Source organism: Acartia tonsa, chromosome 12 (assembly GCF_053477335.1).
Source record: "Acartia tonsa isolate MP-2025a chromosome 12, ASM5347733v1, whole genome shotgun sequence".
Lineage (NCBI taxonomy): Eukaryota > Metazoa > Arthropoda > Copepoda > Calanoida > Acartiidae > Acartia > Acartia tonsa.
The window spans coordinates 31,097,321-31,124,610 of record NC_137271.1 but is presented as its reverse complement, the minus strand read 5'-3'; the positions used below and the strand labels follow the sequence as shown (position 1 = coordinate 31,124,610).

At 30.7% G+C, this 27,290-nt stretch overlaps 2 protein-coding genes across 2 annotated transcripts; both read left to right on the top strand.

Annotated features, from left to right (window-relative positions):
• Positions 1–7,161: 7,161 nt before the first annotated feature.
• On the top strand, positions 7,162–9,659 carry LOC145334252 (uncharacterized). The gene is made up of 5 exons (XM_080179628.1): positions 7,162–7,309; positions 8,055–8,125; positions 8,340–8,480; positions 8,850–8,912; positions 9,311–9,659. Exons 1-5 carry the CDS (start codon positions 7,301–7,303, stop codon positions 9,591–9,593), a joined length of 567 nt encoding a protein of 188 aa, XP_080035754.1. The 5' UTR covers positions 7,162–7,300; the 3' UTR covers positions 9,594–9,659.
• A 7,265-nt stretch (positions 9,660–16,924) lies between these two features.
• Positions 16,925–22,782, top strand: LOC145334603 (uncharacterized). Its single transcript, XM_080180122.1, has 8 exons — positions 16,925–17,030; positions 17,359–17,463; positions 18,482–18,590; positions 19,677–19,812; positions 20,245–20,309; positions 20,728–20,874; positions 21,011–21,088; positions 21,737–22,782. Exons 1-8 carry the CDS (start codon positions 17,003–17,005, stop codon positions 21,837–21,839), a joined length of 771 nt encoding a protein of 256 aa, XP_080036248.1. The 5' UTR covers positions 16,925–17,002; the 3' UTR covers positions 21,840–22,782.
• Positions 22,783–27,290: the final 4,508 nt, after the last annotated feature.

Here is a 27,290-nt window from a genome sequence, read left to right as displayed (position 1 = left end):
GCATGTTATAATTGTCCTATTGTTTTTAAACTTTGCATGATGATTCCTATAAGAGTTAAGTATTGTGATATAGACAGACTTTCATAAGTTAATGATAGAGTAGACTTAATATTCAATTCAAAATGCAAACAGTTTTTTAAGTATTTATTATATTGGATTAAATGCAGTTTTTGAGTAAATAAGATTAGATATATATACTTTATTTAGAAATGGTTAAATATATTAATAATTCAAAACTACTGATTATTTAAGCTGGAAAGTTCTGAAGTAGCAGGATGTCTGTCTGTATATCAGGACACCAAGCAACAGGATGACTGTCTGTTTAATTAATACAATGTATTAATTAACTATGCACTTTGAAGGGGTAGAATATCTGCCTATGCAAACTAGCTAAAGTAATAGGATGTCTGTAAATAGCTGAATTGGTCTTAATAAGACTCGAACCCAAACCAGATAATGTTCTGTGTTAGGACTCTCAATATCAACTGACTATAATATATTTTCTCTTTATTCTTTCTGAGAGCAATTGAAGAGTTATTAAGAGTAACAACTAAAACATGTCTGCAAACTTAAATATATGACATCACAACATAAATATATGACAGTATGAATAAGAAAGCTAAAGACCCTATGATGCTGGAGGGAGGGGGGGCGGGGGGTAGGCATGTACATCTTCACTTTAACATTGCTGACATTACATAATCCAAGAACTTTTTTTTTATATTTTTTCAGATGAAATCTTGTATAAAATGCAGAAAAACGGAAAATGTTATTCTGCATAGGTTTCCGGCAGATCAAAATACGAGGATAATATGGGAGGACTGTTAAAAAACGGAAAGCTTTGAGACAGGATTCACCAATATGCCAGCGAGTGGATAGTACTGAGTGGATTAGGTATGATTAGAATTTTTATCAAATGCAAACAAGGATCACAACATCTATAAGTAGCAAAGCATAGAAATTGAAATCTTAAGAAAATATTCAGAAATTAACGGAGATTTAGGAACAGACAGACAGACAGATTGACATTTCAAATCTTACTCTACCTTTGCCAATAATTATTAACAGCTAGAAGATTGGAAGATTGCTTTCTGGTTATACTTTCATTCTTATTTAGTAATTTTGAGAAAAGTAATTTCTAGTTATAGAATATTAACTAGGTAACAGTAGGTAATAATTTCATTGGTATTTATTGACATAAGAGTTTTTGTATTTAATAGTATGTAATTTGACTTTGGATGTTTGTCTGTCTGTTTGTGTGTGTGTGTGTGTAGGAAAGTTTTTCACTAACCGCTGAACTGATATGGTTCTCCTTTCAGCAAAGCATCTCATAGGTCCAGTATTGACAAATAATTTTTTTGCCTTAAAGTTAAGCTGTTAGAACAAGTAAATTTGATAAAATTGTAATAAAACTTTATTTATTTCAGACGAATAACAAAGGGAAAATTAGCTTTCCCGAGGAAAGAAGTAATAGAAATGGTACGAACTTGCGAGAAGGAGTTTCGGGTGCATCACAGAGGTTTCTGCGGCGCTTAGGGGCTGTCCGTGGATTGACCAATAAGATTTTGGAAAAACATTCATCATTTGACAAAGAGAGTGTAAGCAAGTTTATAACTGCACGAACTTATGCTTGGTCCATTTACATAATTTTATTTTTAAAGGGATAGTTGCATGAAGTTCATTTAACAAGTTTGATTTGAAGAATAAGTTACAAGAATAGTCCCCAGCATCTACTAAAGTGGTTTTGTTTCTTTAGAAATGTTGCATTAACATGTCATTAATTTTCAATACGTCTTTTTTGTGACGTATTTAAAGAAAATGACTTATTAATATGGCCTTAATTGTTTTTTATTTGCCATTATTTTTCTTAAAAAAAGAAATTACAAATTGATGCCTGATTAAATATAAAAATTAAGGTTGTTTCAATACGTCATATTCTATTTTTTCCACATATTAATATTTGTTATAAAATTACATATTAATGTGACAGTAAATAAAATAAATAATGTGGAATCAATACGTCCTTTATTTGTAATAAGTCATCTTTATTAATTAAATAATTTAAATGACATATTGATAAATAAGGACGCATTAAAATGATCTTATATAAATTTAAAAAGGAAATGGATCAAATAGTTACTGATTTTGACACCAGATGGCAGTTCAAATCACTAATTGTTTAGCTTTGTTTTCTCAATGTTTTGACCTTATTTTTAGTTTGACAATTATTATTTTGTAATGAAATGAAGGATATTAGTACTACAGACACCACTATGAATTTATATTTTAGTTCCTTTATGCATGTATTTTATGAAAACTATTTTTTTTGGTGAGACCTTCTACAAAGAATAGAACCATATATATAGGTCATGAAACTATTCAGTAAGCAATGAAATAATAGAAACATATTATGTGTTTGATTCAAAATTGTTAGATTAATTTTAACCCTGAATTATTTCTACTATTTTGTTTGTAAGTAAATAATACATTACCAAATTTGGTAGCCATATTATTTTTTTGACGTTTTATAAAAATTCGACGTCTTAATACAGCCTTAAATGATTTAAATTGAATTAAATTTAATCATTTTATTTACCACAAATAATAAAAAATTATAATACAATTTTGAAAGTTTGGCGGCCATCTTGTTTTTCTGGACGTTTTAAAGGAAAAATTGACGTGTCAATGTGTCTTTATTTAAGATAAAATGTCATTAAATTCAAAATATTGTTATTATTTATATTTTTGTTATTTTGGTGACGTTTTTTTAAAGATAACGACATGTTTTTGGTACACAATAGGTCTTTTAAAAAAATTTAAAAAATATGAAACGTCATTTGTATAGTAATAAAAAAGTTACGTCATTAAGGACGTATTAATGCGACATGTTCCTTAAAATAATGCGATAAAAGTATATGCTGGGTCCTGATATTTTAGTTCAGTATAAAATTTTAATTCTTTCAAATATATGTCTTATAGATATATTTTAAACTATTGAACAGAAAAAAATATTGAGTTCACCAAGTTCAATTTTAAATGCACTTCGTGCAACTACTTCTTATATTTAAAAGGGGTCATTTAAAACTTTATTTAATTTTTTTCCCATTTTTTATCTGATACTTTCCATAATATGTTTTAGTAAGACTTCATCAATAAAAAGTAATTTTGTTTAACTAACTTGACCAAATATTATTTAGAATTAGAACCATCAATCTGAATATAAAACTATTGAAAAAGCGTACTCTAAATATTAGAAGCTACAAGCAGATTGGTAAAATATCCTTCAGACTTTCTATTTTGCAACTTTTTTATTTATAAAATTAATTTTTAATCAAGTTATATTTTTTACCTAGTGTGTGTAACTAGGTACGTCATACAAATACATAAAACTGCCAAATTTTTAAGATTTTAAAAAGTAGAACTAATGGATATGTTTACTATAGAACAATTGACAAATTAAATACAAAATGAATTTAACCATTCATTGATCGAGCTTAACTAGTAGTTTACTAACCAGTGATAAATTTTTTTATGTTGTCATTATTTTGTGATATGATTTATTATGTATGCATAATTCATTTATTATGTTGTTGTAATATTTTTTTAATACATTTTTTTATCTAATTCTTGTTTATTATTTATGACGATTTAGAAACTCAAATGTTACCAGAAAATCCATTTGTAAATATATAACATGCTCATACTTCTATAGTAGCTGCGCTAATGTCCTATACAAAGTATTAATCCTTTTTTATATATAGCTGAAGAATTTGGTGACTGATCCGATTTAGTTCTACATTTTAGGGAAGATTCATAAAGGTCATAGAATGCGTTTAGGTTATTTTCTATCGTAAAATCTTAAGATGGTTTCATGCTATTTTTCTACCCTAGATACTAAAACTAATATGTTTTGATAAATGAATTGCTATCAAGTTCTTGATCTTGAAAATCAAAGGCTGTTAGTAAAGTAGTGTTTGGGGAATGGTGCATTTTGGATTAAAATTAATTAAAAGATAAATCAATTTCCAATAAAAGTTGCACTATCCAAAATTCTGAGTTTAACTGGAATTATCTGGTTTTTCGACCTTAAAGTGCCACAACTATAAAATTGAATTAATTGCCCATTGTCCCCTCCCTTCCTCCCTGAGCTGCACTGCACATAAACCTAAAACTTTATATCTCTGAGTCATAGAGAAAAAAATAAAAGAGAGGAATCGAAGCAACTAGAAGACGAAAATAGGCAGTGGGCCCAGGGGCCTAATTAGCGCTGTTGCCGCGCTAAATTTTATTGCTATTCCACCACTTTTCAAATGAGAGGATTACAAAATTAATATGTAATAAATATACTAAAATAACAACATCTAAAAGAATATTTTTTTTTACTTTTTACTTTTAGATATTGTTGTTTTAATGTTTTAATTAAAAATTTATTTTTATTTTAAAAGATTTGTGCATGAAAGATGAATCCTTTCATTTCTAAATAGGGGGAAATTTTTTTCATAATAAACATTCAGCTGATTCTGACCGCCCACGGCTGTTTGCTAAATATCGCTTTTCTTTTTTTTTCACATTTTTATTTATGATTGACATACAAAAAGCCCTGGGCGGCTTTTGATTTTTGTCTGCTATATTTTCTTTAAAAATTTAGGGATGGGGAAGTAGTATTTTACCATGAAAAGGGGGTGAGTATTCGTCCTCTTATCCTTTTTCCTTATGCTCTGAGTAAAATAATTAAGAATAATTATTCCATGGCAATGGACAGAGGATATAAGTGAATATATTGACATGGCAAAATTTGTTGTAAATTTAGCTTGCTAATATGGGCCTCATTTATAGGTCAATTCGTTCATCCAGTAGGAGGTGAGCGGATGGTGGGTTTTGTTATGACTGTACATGTGACTGTGATTTATTTTGGTACCAAAAGTTGTAAAGATAATTTTTTAATTCATATGTCATTGTCTTATCCCTTCAGATCACAGACATGTATAATTAATATTTTTTTGATATTTTGCAAATATTCCTTCTTAAGGTCTTCTTGGCCTAGCACTTGGACAACACATTCCTGTTAATCAACAACAAAATCCAAGTAAGTTTATAATTTTGTTGTGCTTTAAACAGAGTTGTAACGCAATTAAAATTATAACAAGGATGACAACATCCTTAAGAAGCAAAGCTCAAACATTATTTATGGACATCCAAAATAAATGAACTATAGAGCAGTGTCATAAAAAATTAAACTAAAATAAATCATGAAACCCTTTAAAATTTATAACGTAAAAATCTGGGAATCGATCTAGCACCCCAACTGATAACCAAATCTTAATGAAACTTTGTGGAAATATAAGAAATGTTAACTTATTCAATCCCTAAAAATTTCAGGCGTATTTTTTGAAAAGCAGCCGAGAAACATCTTTCCTCCAAAATGTTTCAGACAGACGTATGGACATTTGGACATTTCAAATTATAGAGTAGCTTAGCTACTTATGAGGTTGAATATTTTATAAACTTTTTTTTATCTATAATCCTAATTGAAAATAATCATGACATGTTTATAATTTAGTTGTGTGTTAAAAAAGAGAGTTTTAATATACGTATAAAATCAAAATACTACTATCTGCAAATTAGATGTTTCAAAATTGTGAGAATTATTTATGAGAACAAAAAACAAAACATTAATGAAAAAGCCATTTAATAAATCTATGAATGCTGTTTAGAATGCATACAACGGTATTCAATAGATTTGAATTCAAGCCTTAGAATTGAGACAGTGCAGGATGATTTCACTTTTGAAGGTAAGCTTTTTCACATTAAATTTTTAGATTTATTAATTGTTAAATATTTTAAAAATCAAATATTTAAATATAAATATTAGTTATTTATCGCATCATATGGCTATATTTCCACGAATGGTAAAACTAAAGATTTTTGTCCATATCTCTTTTCTTATGTTTACCTTTTGTGCAATGTTTATATGATTGTAGGATATGATTTGCCTGCACCTGGAACCTTCAAAGATAAATTTGGTGATTTTAGATTTAGTTATCCCGATGTACAATTAACTGGGGGAGTATTTAATTCATCTGTGTAAGTATTTATCATCTTTCAACTTCTAAAGATAACTTATAATGATCAGGGAGTAAGGGAGGGGACAATGGGCAATTAATTCAATTTAAGAGTTTTTGAAGAAAGGCTATGAAAACCAGAATAATCCCGAAAATATGGTGGAAATTGTAAAGTGATTGTTGATTAAATCTAGAAAACCATAAACTAAGAAAAAAGTTCCAAGAAAAAAAGCAATCATTTGAAAATAAGATTACCAGTATTACAGACTGACATAACCATTCTGTAATTAATTACTAGAAATATCTCCCTGGATCTCTTCAGATGACAGGGAAAGAGAAAAGAGATTTGGGGGCAAGTGATGTGAACACAGAAAAAAGGGGCAGGCAGGCGTGAAGCTGGATGGGCAAGTATATGACCCGCACGCCTTCCTGCCTCTTTTTATCCTGTTTATTTCCCCACCTCCCTTCTCCATTTCCCTTTCTCGTCTACTTTTAAAAAGGAGGTGGGGATGAAGGAAGTGAAATATAGTATGGGAGGGGGGCCGTGTATTTATATTTGAACTACTCTCTGTCTGCAAAACTATATATATTCAAAACTAACATAGCGAGTAACGGCATTTCTTGCGCAAGTCCCCAAACTCAGTCAGAAACTGCTAAATTCTTGCACATTCCCTTTAAGCCAGTCCCCAAAGTCTGAGACTCCTAAAGATTGAATATTCGATCCATTGTCCCCTCCCTTACTCCCTGTATAATGATATAATTTAAAGTTTAAATGTATTTACATTTTTACAATATTTAAAAGTGCTGATCATTAATTTTCTTGTAGGTAACTATGTAATAATTATATAGTGTAAAAAGATTCTATGATTTCATAATTCGGTGGCACCTCCCCTTTCTCCAGTTCTTAAAATAATAATTGAGAATAAGGAGAGAGGTGGATAGTATTTTTTTCCTAACATCTGCAGTGCCTTAACCCTGCTGGGTTAACTTTAACTTAATGATATCAAGCTTGACCTGTAGTAAAACAAACTCAAAACCATTCCACATTATTTACTAGGCACTTTAGGAATCTATCATTAATTCTTCCATTTAGGGGTTACTTATTTACGATAGAAATATTGAGAGGAGAAGAAGGCATTGTTGGTTCATGGCATAGTATAGATGGAAGAAATTATGATGCAGAATTAAAATTATGGTTTAGTGATGAAAATTTTAAAGATTTGGTTTCTCTTCATTTTATGTTAGAGGTAGTTAAAATATTAAATACAGCTAACATCTAAATATGATAAAAATTCCACTCCAAAAAATAGATATAAAAGAAAAAATGTTCACATATCTATATAAGTATATATTGCTAAAGCATTCTATCAATTAATATTTGTACTGGGTGTAGGTTGTAAAATAACCAAAATTAAGATTCAACCATCAAAGCTTTGAGGATCCAATCTAAAAGATGTATCATACAGTGTAAATATTGTTGTTAATTTTCACTTATACTATTGTATAGTAGGATATGTAAGTTGGAAGGAATTTTAATGTTAGAGGGAGATTTGAAATCTGCATCAAAATTTTAAGGATTTTTTATAAAATTCTTTTTTTGTATAATTATTTATCTAAAAGCAGAAATACAATTTAAGTTCATAAATTTTTACCAATAGGATAGGTGGATTGGAAACTACCTGCGCTCTAATTGGTTGGATGATGTGCGACACTTAAGCTTCTCCTATCAGAGCGAAGATAATTTTCAATCCACCAATCACATATGTCAAAATTAATTAACTTAAATTTTATTTCCGCTTTTAGATAAAGAATTATACAAAAAACGAATTTTATAAAAAATCCTTAAAATTTGATGCAAATTTCAAATCTCCCTCTAACATTAAAATTCTTTCCAACTTATATATCTTATTGTACAGTTTAATTTGAACTAATCTAAATTATATTTACAACAAAGATTTTTCATTTTAGGACAATTAAAAATCTATAATTTAGGTTAGCCCTGAAGATAATCCTAATTTTGAAACCTTCATAGATAACCTTGTAAATGAAAATAGTGAACAACAGTGAGTATTAATATGTATAAGTTCTTGAAAATATTCTTTTTTATTATCTTTTTCACTTCTTCCACCACTTCAAATAAAGGTTGTGTGCTTTCTTTTCTTTGTTATTTTCTGTAAGACATCTAAAACAATGGTCTCAAAAAGTTTGTACGTTCATTTGTACCATTTTTTGAAAGGAAAAAATTAAACATGTATTTACTATAACACTTTTGTTTAGAATTATCATGAACAACTTGATACCAATGGAAAGTTATTATGGTAGTTATTATTACTATACTCCGAGTTGCAGTGATTTTAACCTTATAATAGTATTTGAAGATACTTTATCCATATCTGAAGACCAACTTAATGTGCTAAGGTAAGTGTTATTGTTTAGTCAGACAGATTTATTTCTTTGCCTTTGGGGCTTTTTTAAAGATCTTAAGCACCGTGGCAAATCCTTCCACAGTGAGGTAAACCAAACCAAGGTTTATAATGACCATTAAATGGATTCATATTTTTTTTTCAATTGTAATAACAAATACAAGAATTGTAAAATTGATGTATAAAAGTATCAAATCTACACTAAAAATAAGCACACAATCCAAGTATTAATTATTCCATGCTTATTAGGGAAAATAAATATTCAAAATTTAAAATGTCATGGTTCTTTGGGTTATTGGGTCTACTTGTGGCAGTCTTCCAGCAGTTCTGTATTTCCTGTAGGCTTCCTTTAAAAATATTTCAGATCATTGAGAAAATATTCTTTGCCAACAGTTAAACCAATTGGGGATACTGTCATCTACTACAGGTATCTCTATGAAATGGCTTTGAAATTACATTTAGATAAAACATATTTATTGATTTTTAATCCTATGTTATCAAAATGACGAACCCTAATCTGCCCTACTTTTAGAAAGACGATTCCAGTGACGTCATATACGTTTAAGGAAGGGGGGAAGAAAATCTCTTCCCTTTTCTTCCATCTCTTTTGAAGAGATTTTTTTCCTCCCTTCCCTTTTTCTTTCCCGAAGCGTATATGACGTCACTGGAATCGTCTTTCTCAAAGTAGGACAGATTGGGGTTCGTCTATCAAAATGACAAATTTGTAAATAATTTAGCATTTTATTAAAAATGGGAGACTATCTAAAAAACTTCTCAAATAAATTTATATACATGGTGACCTTTAATATTATGTTTCCTTAACAGAAATGTACCACCTACAACAACCACAACTACAACTTCCACAACATCAACTACAACTACAACTACTACAAGCACAACCACAACAAACGCAACTACATCAACCACAATTACAACAATCACAACTGCAACAACCACAACTGAAACAATTACCACTGAAGTATCAGTAGCAACCCCTCCACAATCAACTCCCACTATCATTGATTTTTTCCTCTTCAGTGCAGGTATAGCTTCACTAGTTTTTTATCCCGTGCCTTCAGCATCTCGGGGCTATAAAAACTGGTTCTAATCTTATAATTGTACATTTTATATCTGCGGAAAGCTGTGTATGTATATGATGCGAGAAATAACTATTCCTAGGTTTGGGCAGACATCCAGCCATTTTCAATATCCGGATGGATACTGGATATTGACCTTCCGGTATTATAAATCAGCTTGATATCTGGTATCCGGCCCAACCCAACATTTTTTTCCACATCAGACAAAACATGAAAGGCACGTGCAAGTGCAAGAAACAGGGGTGGAGGGGTCTCATATTGTATAAATTTTGTTAAATATCACCTATATATTTTCTATGTCTTTATAATATTTATTTTAGCTGTAGTTATTATCACCAATGTTATAGAAATACTGGCTACTTTTCTTGTTCCTGGATTTAGAGGTAATCTTTATTCATACAGTTTTGAAGAAACAACCTTAAGCTTGTTGTTAAAGAAGGTAACTAGCCAAAGTGTCTCAAAAATCAACCATGTGACGTCATAAAAATAATGGAGATGAGAAGAAAAGTAGGAAAGAAAACCCATAAAAAACAGATGGATAATTATTAATTTCTATGACGTCTCATTGCTGTTTTTTAGACAGTTTGTCCAGTTACATAAAGAAGAAAACGTTTGATTACATAATTTTAGGATTTGATGATTTTGGTAATCCCATAACTGATCCTGATCCTCTGGTTACTGAAAGATTCCGGTAAAATTCAATTGTAGAGTATAAGAATTGTAGAGTATAAGATAAGAATAAGATCACATAATATTTAGTTGTTAAAAAGTCTTTTTATTTACTTAAACTGTTTAATGTTTTTTTTAGGTTTTAGTTGGTATTTAGACTGGAAGATTAATGGTATTTACTTAAAATAAAACTTTTAATTCTAATATATAATTCATCGCCTATTATACATATATGTAAAAAATGTTTCAGTTGAAGAAAAATTTATCATCTATAAAATAAATTGAAAAAATGGGTGTTTAGCAACAAACTCTAATAAAATATACTCTAGTTGCATATATTCTAGTAGTATAGTAGTCAGGAGTCAAGTAAGTTTAGCTAGAGATAAGCATCAAATGTCAAATTTTACATGAATAAATATTTAACTATTCTGTTTTTTTTTATTTACTGCAAACAAGATTTTTTTTCATAGATATTGCTTTTTAGTAAAGATATATGTTTTGAACTGTCATTCAGTCATTTTGTTTTGCATAATAATTTCTAAAATAGCTAGGTACAATTGAGAAAACTAGCAACTCTTTGTATGTCCATTTTAAACATGCACGGTAAATTATTTAAAATTTTTATATGATTTTAGTATGTTTCAAAGTTGTTTAGTAAATTTTTATACGTTGCCATCCGTGTTTACCTTTTTAAACTGAACTAACATATGGAATACATCTTTGTGATTATATGATCTTTGTCTTGGCTTTACTTTAGTTCAGTGGTTACCGAGATCTTAAGGGACGGACAGACAGACAGACGGACAGACATCATTCTACTTTGTATTATAGATAATATATACAATCAGGGAAGTCCAAGCTTTTTAGGGGAGGAAAATGAGGGGTTTAAAGTTTATGAAGGGTAAACAAACACCCATTTACCCCGCCCAAAGACTTCTAAATTACCATGTAGTAATTAAAGAAGGTTGGAGACCATCCAGGGATCTAGAAGGATAAGACAATGGCCGATAAGTTGATGAACATCCCCAATAATGATATATAAAATTATTCCTTCTGTAGATTACAATTAGTGGTTGAAATGTTCGAACACTCACAGTAATGAACCAATCAATCAAAATCAATAAAAGTCCTTAAAGTTGTTAAACCAACGAATAGGAAAAATGTATTACATAACTTTGTGGACTAGTGTAATAAATAGCCCATTGTTTCCTTCCTCCCTCCCTGGAGACCATCGGCAAATTCTGGGATACAAAGATAGATACATATGTTGAATACGCATATAATTTTAGGGAAGCATACTCAGTGTCAACACACCTTACATTTGTCTACTGCTTACTAATAAAAACAAGGATGACAACATCCATAAAAGCAAAGCTTTTTCATTTTTAGCGTTTGATTATAGAGTTGCCTCACTTATGATAATATTCATTTTTCCAAAAATCAGATAAAAAGGATAATCATATCATACATAAAATTGTTGTCAAAATGTTTTTAAAAATCAGTATGTTTTAAATGGATGTATAGACTTTCTGGTAACGATTTACCGTTACTACACTTTCTAAACTGTACCTAACTGTTATGAAAATAATTTTGCAAAGTTTGAAATTAACAGGACAATTCGATCACATCTAAAGTAACGAAAAAAGCTAACCGATACGGACGGACGGATCGACCCTAATTATAAAAAAGATTCGATTTTAATAATATTTTAATAGGGAGCTAGAAAGCAAAGATTGCTTGCAATATTGTAACAATTATGTAGATATTTTAAAAAGAATTTTGAAAAGAACCGTGAATTGAATCTTATTTTGTTTCTCAATAACCAATCCCTATTTCCCTGGCTAAAATATAAAAAATTAAAATGTTAGCTAGAATTAAGGGATATTGCATCAGAAAAAAAGGCTATTCATTTTGATAACCACACCAATGTTTTATTTAATTCAGTTGTTTAGAAGTTATAATTACCCCCTCCCCAATTTTTTGAAGTACATCATATTATAAGGGTTAAATAACTGTATATCCCCATCGCAACCGTCTTGTGCAACCCTTCTATTGGTTCATTGAAAATCAACCAATGGTGGCGCTTATATTAACACAGCCAAGTACCAGAAAATAATTTAGAAGCAGACGAAACAGGTCTTTGAAAAAGAAAGGGAGGTTGTTGTCTGTATATACATCTATACTATAGATCTGTTAAGGGACGTGCCGAACCTAATTTTTGAAAAGATTTTAATAAATCACATAGAAATTGATGGACAACATAGAGAGTATTATACATTATACCAATTTTTGTTTATACATATAACAATAATTTTTATTCATAGTGGTTTTTTCTCGTCCACTGAATTTAGGGAGTTAGTAAGGAGTTGTGGCAACCCCCTACTATTTTATTATAGCTACAAGGAAAAAAAACAAGAAGATAAGTTCAAGAACATGTACATTACTGTGTCCCGTCATAGAAAAATTTTATTAAAATTTTGGCCCCCCAGCCACAATATGGTTTATTTATGCAAAAAAATGACCCATGCAAAATATTTTTTCTGTAATGCAAAAATTGCAATAGTCATTCTTTTGCATAAATCAACCATATTTTAGATGGGGGCCAAAATTTTAACAAAATTTTTCCAGTACGAGACACTATAAATTAATGTACATACATTGTATATAATATTTATGAATGAATATTTACATTAGTATTATACTAAGCACAAGAAGATTATTATTAGTTATCACTAGAGTGTATTTTTGATTTTTTTTCATTGGGGATGTATATCAATTTATCGACCCTTGTGTCTTATCTCTGAATTAAAATATTTAAAAATACAGCAGCTAACATTGGTATAGAGTATAGTGTTTTTATCGCATCGTATTATAAACAGCTTTCTGCTAATAAAAACTAGTTTCATACATATAACTGTACATTTTAATATTTGTAGAAAACTGGACATAATAAGATGCTATACATCATTTACAGCATGGCTTAGAACCGGTTCTAATCCAGCGGATATTAATCGGTTTTGAAGACATACTGGATTTATTATTCTATGAATAAATGTCTTTGTCCGCATGGTCTTAGAAAATCTTTTTGGTTTAGTAGAATTTTAATGGTTTTCTTTATCTGCTCATTCTTTATTTCCAAATAGGCCGACGTGTCTGATTCTACGATAAATACTTCATATCTTTATTTTCATGAATAATGGTTTAAAGGGACTGTGCACGTAAATTTTTCCCATCTTAATATCAAATCTTAACATTATCTCATTCATAATATCTCACAGATAGAGCAAAACACGCTTTTGTTTGCTTAAAAAACGGCTTTTTCCGACAATTCTATAAGGTAAAGGGAAAGGAAGAAATTTTCCGTATTATATAAAATGTGCATAAAATTGCTTTTTTCTTCTTTTATAGCTAAAATTAAACTTTTTCACAAAGGTCTTGATTTTTCCTAACGATTAAGCTGACATTTAACATAATCCTTGCTTTAAACCAATGTATAGTTACTTAGAAATTGATAAAATAAGCAATATTTTTTATTGAAGACCAAATACAATAACAAAGCTAGAAACAGGTTTTTTTATTAGTATCCAATTAACTTTAGATGGCCCATCTCTCGCTCACCTTTAATTACAAATTTGTAAATAATAAAGACACAATATTTCTTTATAAACAGTCTGATAAAAGTGTAAACTATTTCTCCAAAGTGGGTTATTTATTGTCCAACACAATAAAAAAGGATATTATTATTTTAAATAACCTATAAGATTTAACCCTTTGTAGACAGTGAGGTATTTTTTTGTCAATAATACAAATTTAAAATAGGTCTTTATTACCTAATTACTATGTTATAAAAAAAATCTAATTGGCAATTTTATATCATAAAATAAATCTTTAACAGTAAGTAACTTGTTTCAACTATATATGACAAGTTAAATATCCCTACAAACATTATAAGAAACAAAAACATTCAGATTTTCCCTGTTCTTTTCCTTTTTCCCTCCCAAAATACCATAAAATCAAGGCATTATTCCTGGATATTTTTGTTAATAGGACGTTTTTGGTTGATCAGTGTAGTGAAATGTGCTTAGAAAATGTTAAGATTTGATAATCAGATGAGAAATTTTTACGTTCACACTCCCTTTAAGAATGATTTTCTCTTTTTCAATTTTTGATATTTTTTTTAAATGAGAAAAAGCCTTTTAAATAGTTTTCTATAGAAAGACTAGTTGCTTCGTCTCTAGCATCTATGAAAGAGCTGATGCCGTAAGGAATAGTAATTTATCGCATTTTATTGTCGACAGCTCCCCGCAGATATTAAAATGAAAATAAATAAGATTAAAACCAATTTTGTTAGCCCCGATAGGCTGTAACACGATGCCATACATGATTTTTTAAGACATTTACAAATGTTGTTACAAATACAAAAACCTTTCTAGTTATTATTATTACCGAATATCCCTGGATAATTTAATTTTTTTTACTGTTTATTGTTTAGTTTTTATTGCCGAATTAGTTTCATCTTTTAATCTATAACTCTTTCTGACCAGTAGCGTGCAGTTTTGAAAAGGGGAAATGCACAAAGCGAACCCATAACACAAGGGCAATGAAGCTTTTTCATTTGGGAGGGGGGGGGGGGGTAAAAATTTTTGGGGGATAATCTTTAAATCATATAGGCAAGGACGTACGTTCAAACTTTCAAATTTTTATTTTTTTGGGGGTTATATTCAAACTTAAAATTCATTTTAGGATGGGGGGGGGGGGATAATCATATCTTTACCCCCCATTGGACGTCCTTGCCGTAAGATTTGTATACCCCCCCCCCCTCTTAATTTAAAGGAGGTTGTAACCATCTTACCATGGTTTGGCTGTTTTAGAGCTTTGTATCAAAAAGACTATTGGTACAGTTCATAGTGCCTAATAAATAATAACGTCATATAATACAAATGACAATTTATGGGCCAGTATACATTGTAACTAACAAATGATAAATTATATACTGGCCCATTATTGGTCATTTGTATTGCATGGCGTCATTTTTTATTTGGCACTATAAGCTGTTTCAGACTATTGTCAAAGAGGTGTAGGGGGGTGAATACACACCACCCCCTTCTTCACGCCCCTGTTTTTAATAGAGTTTTTGATTGCATATTAAGCACTGCATAATGTATATGATAGTGTGCAATTAAAAAAAATTGAATTATTAATCGCTTCATTTATACAATTGATTGCCATGGAGTTGGGAATAAACTTAAAGTGTTACCACGTCATAATTAAAATCGTGGAATGTTAAAACAGAAAAACCTAGTCACGGCAATTCCAATTTTAACATATCAGACTGGCAAATTAAGGTTACAATTGCAGATTTAAAGATTCAGAAACAGCGATGAAGGTAAAGCACTAAAGAATTTGAAATAGACATTTTCTGTGTATTTTTAGATCTAATCAAAATTTGTTTTTATTTATTCTCACTTAACATATCCTTATCTAAAAGTAACAGGATGGTTGTCTGTTAAATTCATCTTCTTGACTTCCTCAAATTGTACATATATGGTCTTTATTTCTGTTCTATTACCTTTCACCCTACCCCTGAAAGTACCCCCTACCATTTTTATTAGTACGCGTTCTTTTATGAATATTATTGGGACTTACCAGCAAGTGCCCAGTTGTACACTGATAACCCCCCCCCAAATTTAAAATAAATTGAAAAATAAGAGGACGCGGCTAGTATTTTTCGCTCGCCTACCTAGCCTGAGATACAGATCCTATTTCTATTATATAAAGTAGTAAGCCTTTTTTGTCTGTAGCGAAGGATCTCGCTTACCGCTGTAGCTTGTTATAGGTCCTGTTTTCGGCTACTTTATTTTAAAAATAAGTTTGGGAATTGTTTTAGACTATTTCTATGCTTTTCTATGTCCATGTATATAGACCCCCTAGATGCTAGGGGCGGATCCGCCAGTGTATAACATAACGTAACAAACAAACAAACAAAAACTACCACATCCCCTTACATTATTTAATTTTTTCAATATGAGGTGGGGGTTAGGGGTTAATCAGCGCCCAAAAAGGGACTTTGTGTGATAGCACTGTTTATTTTAGTACATGGTACATAACTTTATTAAAACTTGCGAGTCCAAAGATTATCTTTGAATTAATTTATAAATTTATACATACAATATTCATAAAAAAAATTTAAATAAATCTACAAGCCTTGTACTGACACAATAAAAACTGTCCCGAATTTGTATTAATTTTGAGGAACACGACTCCAGTGACGTCATATTTTTCTTTCCCGAAAAAGGGAAGGGGGGAAGAAAATCTCTTCAAAAGAGATGGGGAAAACCCCCTTTTCTCCCATCTCTTTTTTCTTCCCCCCTTCCCTTTTTCGGGAAAGAAAAATATGACGTAACTGGAGTCGTGTTCCTCAAAATTAATACAAATTCGGGACAGTTTTTATTGTGTCCTTGTACTACTTATTTAATGTAATAATGTCAAATTTTTCCTTATGCATATATGGTTAAAAATAACCCCCAAAAACCACACATAACTTTTCACGGGCTAACGAGATCCTTCGGTTGTGGTACAGACAAACATACGCACACATATATCCTGTTTACTTGTGCTCAAATGCACGCACACTTTAATGTTGTGATATTCTAGTTGCGTGAGTTACATACCATTACGACGTTTAGGAGATTTCCAACTTGAGTTGAGTCTTTCAAAACTCATATGCCCGTAGTCTATTCAAAGATACAGAATGATAAACATTTGCATTTTGATTTTAGGTAAAAAAATGAGTGAGAAAAAGAAACTATTTAAAATTTTATTATGAGAAGAATTACTTATATAATCTTTAATTCAATTAAAGAATTAGAAATAGAATATACGTGGATAATATGACAGAGGAAAAATTTTGAGTGCTCTTTCCCCTGTCATTTATTAGTAAGTTAGTTCATCCAGTAGAAGAGTTGGTGATGGTTAAAAGGGTTAGAAGGGAGGAAAAATTAATTTAGTGTAAGAATCAAGTAATTATACATCCATTATTAAAGGCTATATGTTAGTTTATAAGTGTTACAATGAAAACTTTAAAATCTAAAAATTTTGTTTTTCTAGTTTTTCTACACTCTGCCTTTGGTAACTCTGAATGTTCGAGTTATCCTATAGATATTACATCAAACTTAAGAACTGAGTATGTACATGATAATTTTATTTTTGAAGGTAATTTATCCTATTATAAAAAGTAGTAAGCTTTTTTTGTCTGTAGCGAAGGATCTTGCAAACCATTGAACCGATTGGATTTTCCATTATAGGGTAGCTTCTTATAGGTCCTTGGAAGGTTTTGAAGGAGGGTACCACCACCCTACCAAGAGAAACGTCTAGAGAAAAAAGAAATCACCCCCCCCCCTAAATTTAAAAAAATTCTCTTCAAATCTAAATTAAAAAATTGGGGTATCGAATTCCTCCCCCCCCCCTAAATGGCCTCAAGGGGCGTAGCTGCTAGTTTATGTTATTATATAAAGTAGAAAGAATTTTTGTTTGTAGCATAAGATACCAATTACTACTGAACCGATTGGCTTCTTCATTTTAGGGAAGCTTCACATAGTTTCTTTTATAATCTTAAACTATTCTATGATTCTAGATTACAATATCTAGTTTTTTTTGCAATTTTCTTCTGATCTTTTAAAAACAAAACAAAAAGATTTAATAACCCACTCATATAGAAGTATTTAATCATCTCTGACCTGACAATGAAAACAAGGATGACAACATACATAAAGCAAAGCTCTAAAACTAGATTGAAGGACAAACTTTGAATGCTAGTGGAGTGTAAGAACTTATTTAGCAGAATATATAAGTCTAAACAAATTTGTATATAAATTAAATTGAATACAGGATATTATTAAGGTCATGCCAATATTTACATTTTTAGAACTCAATTATAGGAATATTTGGCTTATAAAAGTGTATCTTGTTGTCCTATCTATCATTGTTACTAAAATAATATGAAGTTGATAATTATATTATACAGAAAAATGTTTTTAATGTATGTACTTTCCGGTAACGATTATAGAGTTGCATCGCATTCTAAACTATTACAGGGATTATCATGTAAAGTTTGAAATTGATAGGACAATAAATGATAGAATCTATACTTCACGGATTTACGGACGGACCCACCAAAATTATAGATGAGCTTTGCTTTTTAAAAGGCAATTATATTGAATCATAATTAAAGGTTATGACTATGACTCACCAGTTCCCGGAACCCATTCTATGGAGGACCATTGGCCCTTTAAGTTTAACGCAATAATATCAATAACTGGTGGAGTATTTGGATCACAACGGTAAGTCTCTTTTTTTCAGGGATTAAGGAAAAGGACAATTGGAAATCAATTTTATAATAGCTAAATAAACTTCCAACCCTTATTGATCTAGAAAAATTCAGTCATATTTTGTGCTATTATCGAAAGTCTTAAAAATTAGCTAATATAAGAAAGGTTGGATAGGTGACTATACAATAAGTCCGACACAATTAAATTTTAAGTCCGACAAAGAATAAATTTTAGAAACATTGTCCCATCTCTATATCCCTATTAATTCTTACCCCTTACAGATCGGGGGGGAGTTTTTTCAATCTCATTTTTTTGTAGGTAAGATGGAGAGCTGTAACTTCATGACTTTTTAAGTTTAGTAATTATACGTCGGCAAGAGTTGATTTTATTAGGATATCTGGTCTGTGTCGGTCGTGGTGTCCGGTCAAAGTCGGTTGGGTAGTAAAAAATTTTTTGTGTATAAGGTAGAAACCTAAAATTTTTTTGGTGAATACTTAGATATCAATGACCTTCTGAGAAAAGTGTTGTTATGATTGTTTTTTGGTAAATCCTTGAGCAATAATAAACAGATAAAGATATTAATTTGCGCCGCCAACCGCCGTTTTACCGCCGTAACCGCCGAAAATGGCGGTTTCCGTTATTTGCCGTTTTTCGGCGATGATCAGAAAAAGTAATTTTTTTGTTATGAAAAATAAAAGTTCGTCCTAAAATTTGGTCATCCTAGCTGCAAAATTAACCACTCTACAGCTGTTTTAAAATTAAGCGGCTGGCCGCTAAAAAGCGGCTAAGGAGCGGTCTGACCGCTATGACTAGAAAAAGTAATTTTCTCTAAAAATACACATGAACCACCAGAAAAAATTTTTACGTCTTTATCTGTACTAGGAGCCGAGATAGAGGGGGGGGGGCTCTTGGAGCCCTCCCCCCGATCTATTAAGGTGGAAATTGGGGCCCGATCTGTAAGGGTTAACTTTTTAAAATTTCAAATGCATTAAACTTTGTTTTGCCAATAAAAAAAATAACCCTATCACTTTTTTATTTCTTTATTTTGACAATTATCAGATTTTAGCCTATGGAAAAATGATCTATTTTCAAATTCAGGCAAAATTTTAGAAAAATGCAAATTATACTAAGCAACGAAAACACTGAAGGTTCAGAGCATAGCATTGATGACAGGAAATATGCAGCAGAGATTCAGATATTTACAGAAAAATCCATCATTTCATTTTTATTAGAGGTAGGTAATCAGTAGAGGAATTTTTTGTGTAAACTTGAGGCAGCCTGTAGTCCTCAAGGCAACTTTTGACCACAGCTTCGGCAGCTCTTTCTGGTTGTCAAAAAAAACGGTGACGGAGCTTTACCTTATTCTCTACAAAAATTGTTTATTTTTATCTAAACTTATTTAATTGTTATTTTAATTTTTCTGATTTTTTTGTTTAGGTTTTTATTTCAAATAAAAAAGCACATAATTTTTACCCTCTAAATTAATGTAAATAATTCACAAATTGGTGAAAATGCTAATAACAATCTAAATGCACAAATAATTTTGTTTGAAATCCTTCATATTAAAATTGAAGTCTTGTAATAGTACCTGCTAGAAACAATACAACCCCTTTCTTTGGATAAAAAAATGCATATTAGTTTAAACACAAACCTATATAATATTCAGGTTAGCCCTACAGATAGCCCTAATATACAAGAATACCTGAGTAAAATGATTGGCTATCCTACAGAGTAAGTAATACAATTTTCCTAGAGATGAATACATTTAATAGTACCAGAGCAAACTAAAAGAAAAATAGATGGTATTAGTTGATATTAAAAGTCACTTGAGTCTTTTAAAGTTATCAGTATACCTATAGGATCATACATGGAACCTAAAGTTTGATTTGATACCTATATCTTACATTTTATTTTCAAAAATGGGATGTTATAATATTTTATCAATAGTAATGCTTTGTTAAAGTTATAAAATTGATTACATTGCCTGGTTTTGCTGGCATTTGTTGCTGTCAGTGTGGAGATATTTAAAATTAAATTTAATTGTAAAATTGTTTGTAAAAATAGATGGGGAGACTGTAAATAATTAAATATTGGGGGAGGGAGGGGCTATTTAAGATTTTTTGAAATTTAAAATTTCTTTTTGTTTCAGAATTAACTTTAACACAGTAATACCCATGGAGAAATATAATGGCAATTACTATTACTACTCTACAAATGATGATACATGTCAGCTAAACACATTTATAATATTTGAGGAACCTTTAACCATTTCTGAAAATCAGCTCAATCAGCTTAGGTTCTTTGATTTTTCATAATAAATTAATAATTTGATTTTTAAAATTTGTATATTTTACTATGTTATTTTTATCATAATAAACTTATCATTTTTAAGATTATCTTCTCCTGTTTTCTGAATCATACTCTTTTTTTAGATTAAAAAACAACATAGACCTAAACCCTAAACCTATTAGCACATCAATCATTTTAGAGCCAATCATAATAAATTACAGGTTATCATTTACATATTTGAACATTAGAGTAAAACACTAGAGGGAGAAAGGGTTAAATGACTGTATCTCCCCATTGCAACCATTTTGTGCATCCCTTCTGTAGTGTCATTGAAAATCAACCAATTGTAGCAGAAAATGATCAAGAAGCATCCGAAAGAGGTCTTTGAAAAAAGAAGGGAGGTAGTTGTCTGTACATACATCTATACTACAGAAATGCACAAAACATTTTTTTTAAGAAGCCAAACTAATCTATAAGTGTTTGTGTCTGTACATCCTTATGTCTACCTCTCATTTCATTCTTGGTGGGAAATCAAATAACGTCTGCTAGCAAATTGCTCTCTGTTCCTATGTATTGGCACTGCTGTGTTTATATTTCCAACGCTGTTAGCTGATATCAAAGAACAAATACAAAATGGAGACGGGGGCCTCACCCTGTGGGCACTTAACATATTTATAGCTCATGCCCACTCTAATCCTTTACTTTAATTTTAAAACTACAAAAACTGAAAAAAACTATCATGAATGAAAAAATTGTAGCCTTTAATTAAAAATAAAATCAATTAATTTGAGGTTATGAATCATAAGAATATAAGTTAGTTGTTAGCATTTTTTTCATGAAATTTTACAAATGAAATATAACTGATTTAGAAATACAGCTCCGACAACCACAACTACAACTACAACAACCACAACAACTATAACTCAAGCAACCAGACATATGTCTACTAGAAATCTATTCAATAGATCTTAGACGATGGAAATTTGAAACTGTCGGGTCAATATTTCTTTAATATTCCCCCTAGTTTCTAACTGTCCAAAGACGTTTATAACAATTAGGGAAAGGGTTGAATTTGGACAGGAAACCTAAATATTAAAATCTTTTCTAAATTTATACGATCCTGAAAGTTAATATTTACTGATATTTTCCAATAAATTTTTTCGTTTCGTCAAAATTTGGAAAAATAGCCAATATGGCTGTCTAGAAAAAACACGAAACCTCTACACCTAATATTTTCTCAGTGTTTTTTTTACTTTTTATACAATTTTTTTTAAAAATTAAATATTGATGAGTTTTTTATTTTTATAGAATGAATTATAAAAAAAATAATATTGGTTGATTGGTTTTTGCGATATCAGAACTCAGAACCATATCAGTTTTACTTTTAAACAATTCAATAAATATGAAAACTTTAAAAATTAAATATTGATGAGTTTTTTTTATTTTTTTAGAATGAATTATAAAAAAATAATATTGGTTGATTGGTTTTTGCGATATCAGAACCATATCAGTTTTACTTGTAAACAATTCAATAAATATGAAAACTTAGATATAAAATTTGTATAATAGATAAGACTTTTAAATAATTTATTCTCCCCTTTCTTTATTCCAAAAATCTCGATTTTTCTTTCATTGTCATATCCTAGTATTTATTATGTGTATTTGTATTGTCGTGTGAGTATGTGAGAGGGTTGTAAAGGATAGATAAATTACCACCCCCCCCCCCTCTCCCTCACATAGCTGTTAAGACTTAAGATTTTTTGTTTCAGGCTTTCAGCGTATCTACTCTATAATAATCCACCTTCCAAAGATCCAACACCCTACATTATCCAACCCTCCACCCTGCTTACTGTCTTCTACATTTCAACTCAACCATATATCAAACTTGCTAATATCATAAAGTGAAAGAAAAGTTAAAAAATAAACCACCAATAACCATTAAATAATGTATTAATCATTCTAACTCAAGTAATATGTACTAATTTATTATTTAACCTAACATACTAACAAAACAATAATCATAACTTTTTTTACTTTAATGAAATAAATAATCTAAATAAATAAATAAACTATGTTGACTTAAATAAAATGAAAATAAATATTTTTATTTTATTTGGATTGGAGTTAGTTTTGTAAATTGTAACGATTTGTCCTTGTTCTCTAAGGTCTCATATTTCCTGTATCATGAGTTGACCCTTAGCTTTATGCGGTCATAAATGTTCCCCCCCCCCCCCAAAAAAAAACGCTTTTATCAATATACCTTGTATATTGGGGAATATTAACAAGGATTAAAACATCCATAAAAACTAGTACTGAAACTTTATGACAAACGGATACAGGAAGCAAATGCCTACATTACCAGAAATGAAAAAAGCTATCCGCTTTCTTACGGAGATTGACCAGCCCTAATTATAAAAAAGCTATTGTTCTGTAAGATTAAAACGATTTCTGAAACTGTATAACAAACGGATAATAACACAAACACTTAAATAGTTCAGAATAGTCGACAAATAGTCGACGGACAAACTGACCCTAATTATAGAAAATTATTGTTCTGTGTGAACTTGAAGATCTCATATTTCTCATGTGAGTTCAGTTAAGTTGACCCTTCCAGTTTCCCTTCCTTAATCAGGTGACATAAATTTTTCCTCCCCGCCCCCCCCCCAAAAAATAAATATTGTACAGCGATTAAGGCGCGAAGATATGTTAATTTTATTTACCATAAAAACGAGTACTTTTATTATCAAACTGACATTATTCTTTTATTTTAGTAATTATGGGAAAATTGAAACAAATTTAAAATGCACGGAAAAATGTCTATAAAAATTTTAAAAAACTTAATTATGAAATAGCTTCGCTCCAAAAAAAATAAAATACTGAAGGGAAACAAACTAATCTCAAATCTTAAATATATATGAACATAGCTTTGTAAGTATGTCTGTCCAGGCGATAAATTTAATTCAAAAAATAGATATTTATCAAATTATCACATCGTATTATAAGCGTATGACCGGAAAGTAAAAACGATTTCTTTCAACTGAAGTCCAAAAAAACCGTATATAGTTATTCCGAATTTTACGATTTGTATTTAATAAAAGATAGACAGACAAAAAGAAAGAACTAAAATTATTAAAGTGATTATCTAAATTTGGTTACTATCATCATATCTTTGTAGTTTGTATAATTGATCAAAAAGCCTTCATAAAACTCCTAGGAAAGTTTTTTATCCGTGGAGATTAACAGACATCCTATTATTTTATTCTTTGGTTTTCAATGATAACTATGATATATAGACAGAACAGAAATGTACAATCGTTTGATTATTAAAACCAGTTTTTTTAGCCCCGAGGAGCCGTTTAACTATGAAAGAAATAGCTATCTGTCTTAAAGAACGAACGAATTAAAAAGTAAAAACTTTGTATATTTGTTTTATTCAAAAAGAGTAGGTTTTATTGCAATTAGAGTCTTCCAACTAATTCACTTACAATTTTGCTTCATATCCGTGTCATGTTATTTAGTTGACCCTTTTTAAAAAAATTTAAATTTCCCTTCCTTGCGAAAGAATGTTTTTAAAACTTAAAACATATGAAATGATATTATCACAGATATTATCATCAATCTATAATATAATTGGCCAAAAAGCCTTCATAAAGTGTTATAAAGCATATAGAGAAGTTATCTATATTCCAACTTTCAATATGTAACTTTGAAGCAATTTTGTTTGTTTTCTACATTACCGAATACTTTGTGAAATCAATTCGTCTTAAATGTAACTTTTCTTAAAAATAGGTTTCTAAAACTTGAAATATAATTTTTAACTTTTCTCACCAATGAATGATGAAAGTATAAATTTAAGAACAATTTGAAATATTTACCCTCTAACGGCTAATTTATTTACTATAATTTCATCGTATTAAATCCAAATTTAATCTTGTTTCTCCCCCCCCCCCCCCACCCCAATTATTACCATACCATTACCAGGTTGGTTACGATATTATATACTAGCGGCTTCGCCCCTAGCCTCTAGGGGCTTTGCCCCAAGAGGTTTGATCAACCTAATTTTTGTATTTTAGATTTAAAAAGAAAAAGTAAAAAAAAATTTTTTTTTGGAGGGTATTTTTCATTTTTTGGGGGGGTTGGGGGTGTCCCACCCCCCGTGAAAATAGCTTAAAACCACCACAGGACCAGTAGGTATATTCCCTGAAGAGTAGAGCCCAATCGGTTCAGTGGTTACTGAGATCTTAAGCTTCAGACGGACAGACAGACGGACAGACGGACAGACAGACAGACAGACATCGTTCTACTTTGTATTATAGATTTGTTTTTTATCCGTGGACCGTGTGACATGAAAGATTAAGCATCAAATCCTCCCCCCCTCCTCAAAGGGGAAATTAGCATAATTCTTACATGTCTACCTAATAATTATAAAACATACATAAGTAGCGAAGCTCTAAAATTATGAATAATAAATAGACCATTTGGAACAATGTATGGTTGTCTTTTGAAGCATTAAGCTAATAGAAAAACGTTAAAACTTAAACAATTGAATTTACAATTACATAATCCTAAATTTGCCTAAACTTAAAATTGTTTATTAATTATTTCTTATCAGTTCAGCATTTTGATTTTTGATTATTATTTATTATTGTCAACTGTCCTATCCCCTCCTAATATTTATGTTTTTCCCCCTTTTTTTTTGGGGGGGGGGGAGCTAAACAGATATCCTATTACCTCCTAATATTTATTACATACAACACCAACCCCAATTTTAGGGGGTTACATGGGGGGGGGGGGGCGCGCATTACCACTCCGCCCATATTCATAATGAGCGGTGAAAATGGACAAAAAAATTGTAAAATACGTGATAAAAAACACATTTATAACAATCTTTTTCTATATATAACAATATAGTGTATTTCCGTAAAAAGACTCGGACGGAGGGACGTATGGACATACCTTAATTATAGAGTAACAAGGATTCTTATAATTTCATTTTCACTATGTTTATATATATGAGAGGGGGGGGGGGGGGTCACGATTAATTTTTAACTTGGGGAGTGGGTAAGATTATAATTTATTATACTAGTGTAGTCTCACCCCTCCCCTATTTGAAGGTTGACCGTTACATTACAACTTACGATACAAATATTGACCCCTCCCCCCCCCCCCCCCCCTCCCCAAGAAATAAGTTAACAATTCAAAACATATGGAAAATAGGAATTAGCGAAGCTTTTCTATAATTTGTGTTGGTTATAAACGTCAGTTAGTATTACTATTTTATATAATTTATAGACAGAATACTTACTTTATAATTATACTTATGCATTTATGTTAATGTTCCCCCCCCCCCCCAAGAAACAAAACAAAACAAAACATATGGAAAATTCAAAATACTAGGAATTAGCGAAGCTTTTCTATAATTAGTGTTGGTTATAGACGTCAGTATGTTAGTATTTATATAATTTATACTTATAGACAGAATACTTACTTATAATTTTGATTATACTAATGCATTTATGTTAATGTTTTGCTTTAATGGATATTGTCATCCTTGTTAAAAATATTTCACACATCCCATTGAAGATATCTAGAATATTATAAATCTTAATAATTTCTTGGAAACCAACAACAAAGAAAAATTTGTAGGGGGTAATTAATGATTCCTTGAAATTTCATTTGCTTACAGACCTTTGAAGTGACAACATTTGAACATTTGTTTTATTTTTGCTATCGTTATTATGGCGGAACAAGGACAGAGAGTCACAGTTGGGCGCAGGCGCAAGCCGGTAGCGATGGATGACTTGGTTCCTTACTTCCCCCGTACACTTACCTGTACAGATCCAGAACCAAGTTTATACCCCGACCTGATGCCTGGATGGTACGCCCATTATCAGGTCCTTCACAGATCTTTTAAAGATATATCTAACCTGCTTTACAGGTCGGGGTTCCAGAGTGTTCGGAATATGCAGGCGATCAGACTATTTAGTGAAGGAATTGGTATATACCAATTCCTTCACCAAGCCCTTCCATCTTCGCAGCGTACACGCGAACAAAACCAACTTGTTCTGCAGCAAATGGAAGCAAAATGCAACGGTTACCGTGACGACGTTATCCAGGCGTTAGCTGTCTATGACCGTGCGATAGGATTAGATGGCACAGTAGATCTATCAGATGAAGACGAATATCCCGATATCTCCGGCGATGTAAATCCATCTTCCGATGATGGAGATATTGACGCCATCCTGGAAGTTCTGGAACACGAAGGTGGCGCGAGCGAAGGTGAAGGTGATGACTCTGATGAGTCAGTGATCATTATCGATTGAGTTGAGAATGAGATCGCATTCCTGTGAATATTTAGTTAGATTCCACATAAATAACATAACTTGACATATATATGCTATAATAATAAAACTATGAAAAATA

Coding starts and splice junctions, on each gene's coding strand:
- LOC145334252 (XM_080179628.1), top strand. Junction 8,481..8,849: donor GACCAACTTAATGTGCTAAG/GTAAGTGTTATT, acceptor AAAATATTTCAG/ATCATTGAGAAAATATTCTT. Junction 8,913..9,310: donor GATACTGTCATCTACTACAG/GTATCTCTATGA, acceptor TTTCCTTAACAG/AAATGTACCACCTACAACAA.
- LOC145334603 (XM_080180122.1), top strand. CDS start 17,003: ATGATAAACATTTGCATTTTGATTTTAG. Junction 17,031..17,358: donor CATTTGCATTTTGATTTTAG/GTAAAAAAATGA, acceptor TTGTTTTTCTAG/TTTTTCTACACTCTGCCTTT. Junction 18,591..19,676: donor GGAGTATTTGGATCACAACG/GTAAGTCTCTTT, acceptor TTTCAAATTCAG/GCAAAATTTTAGAAAAATGC.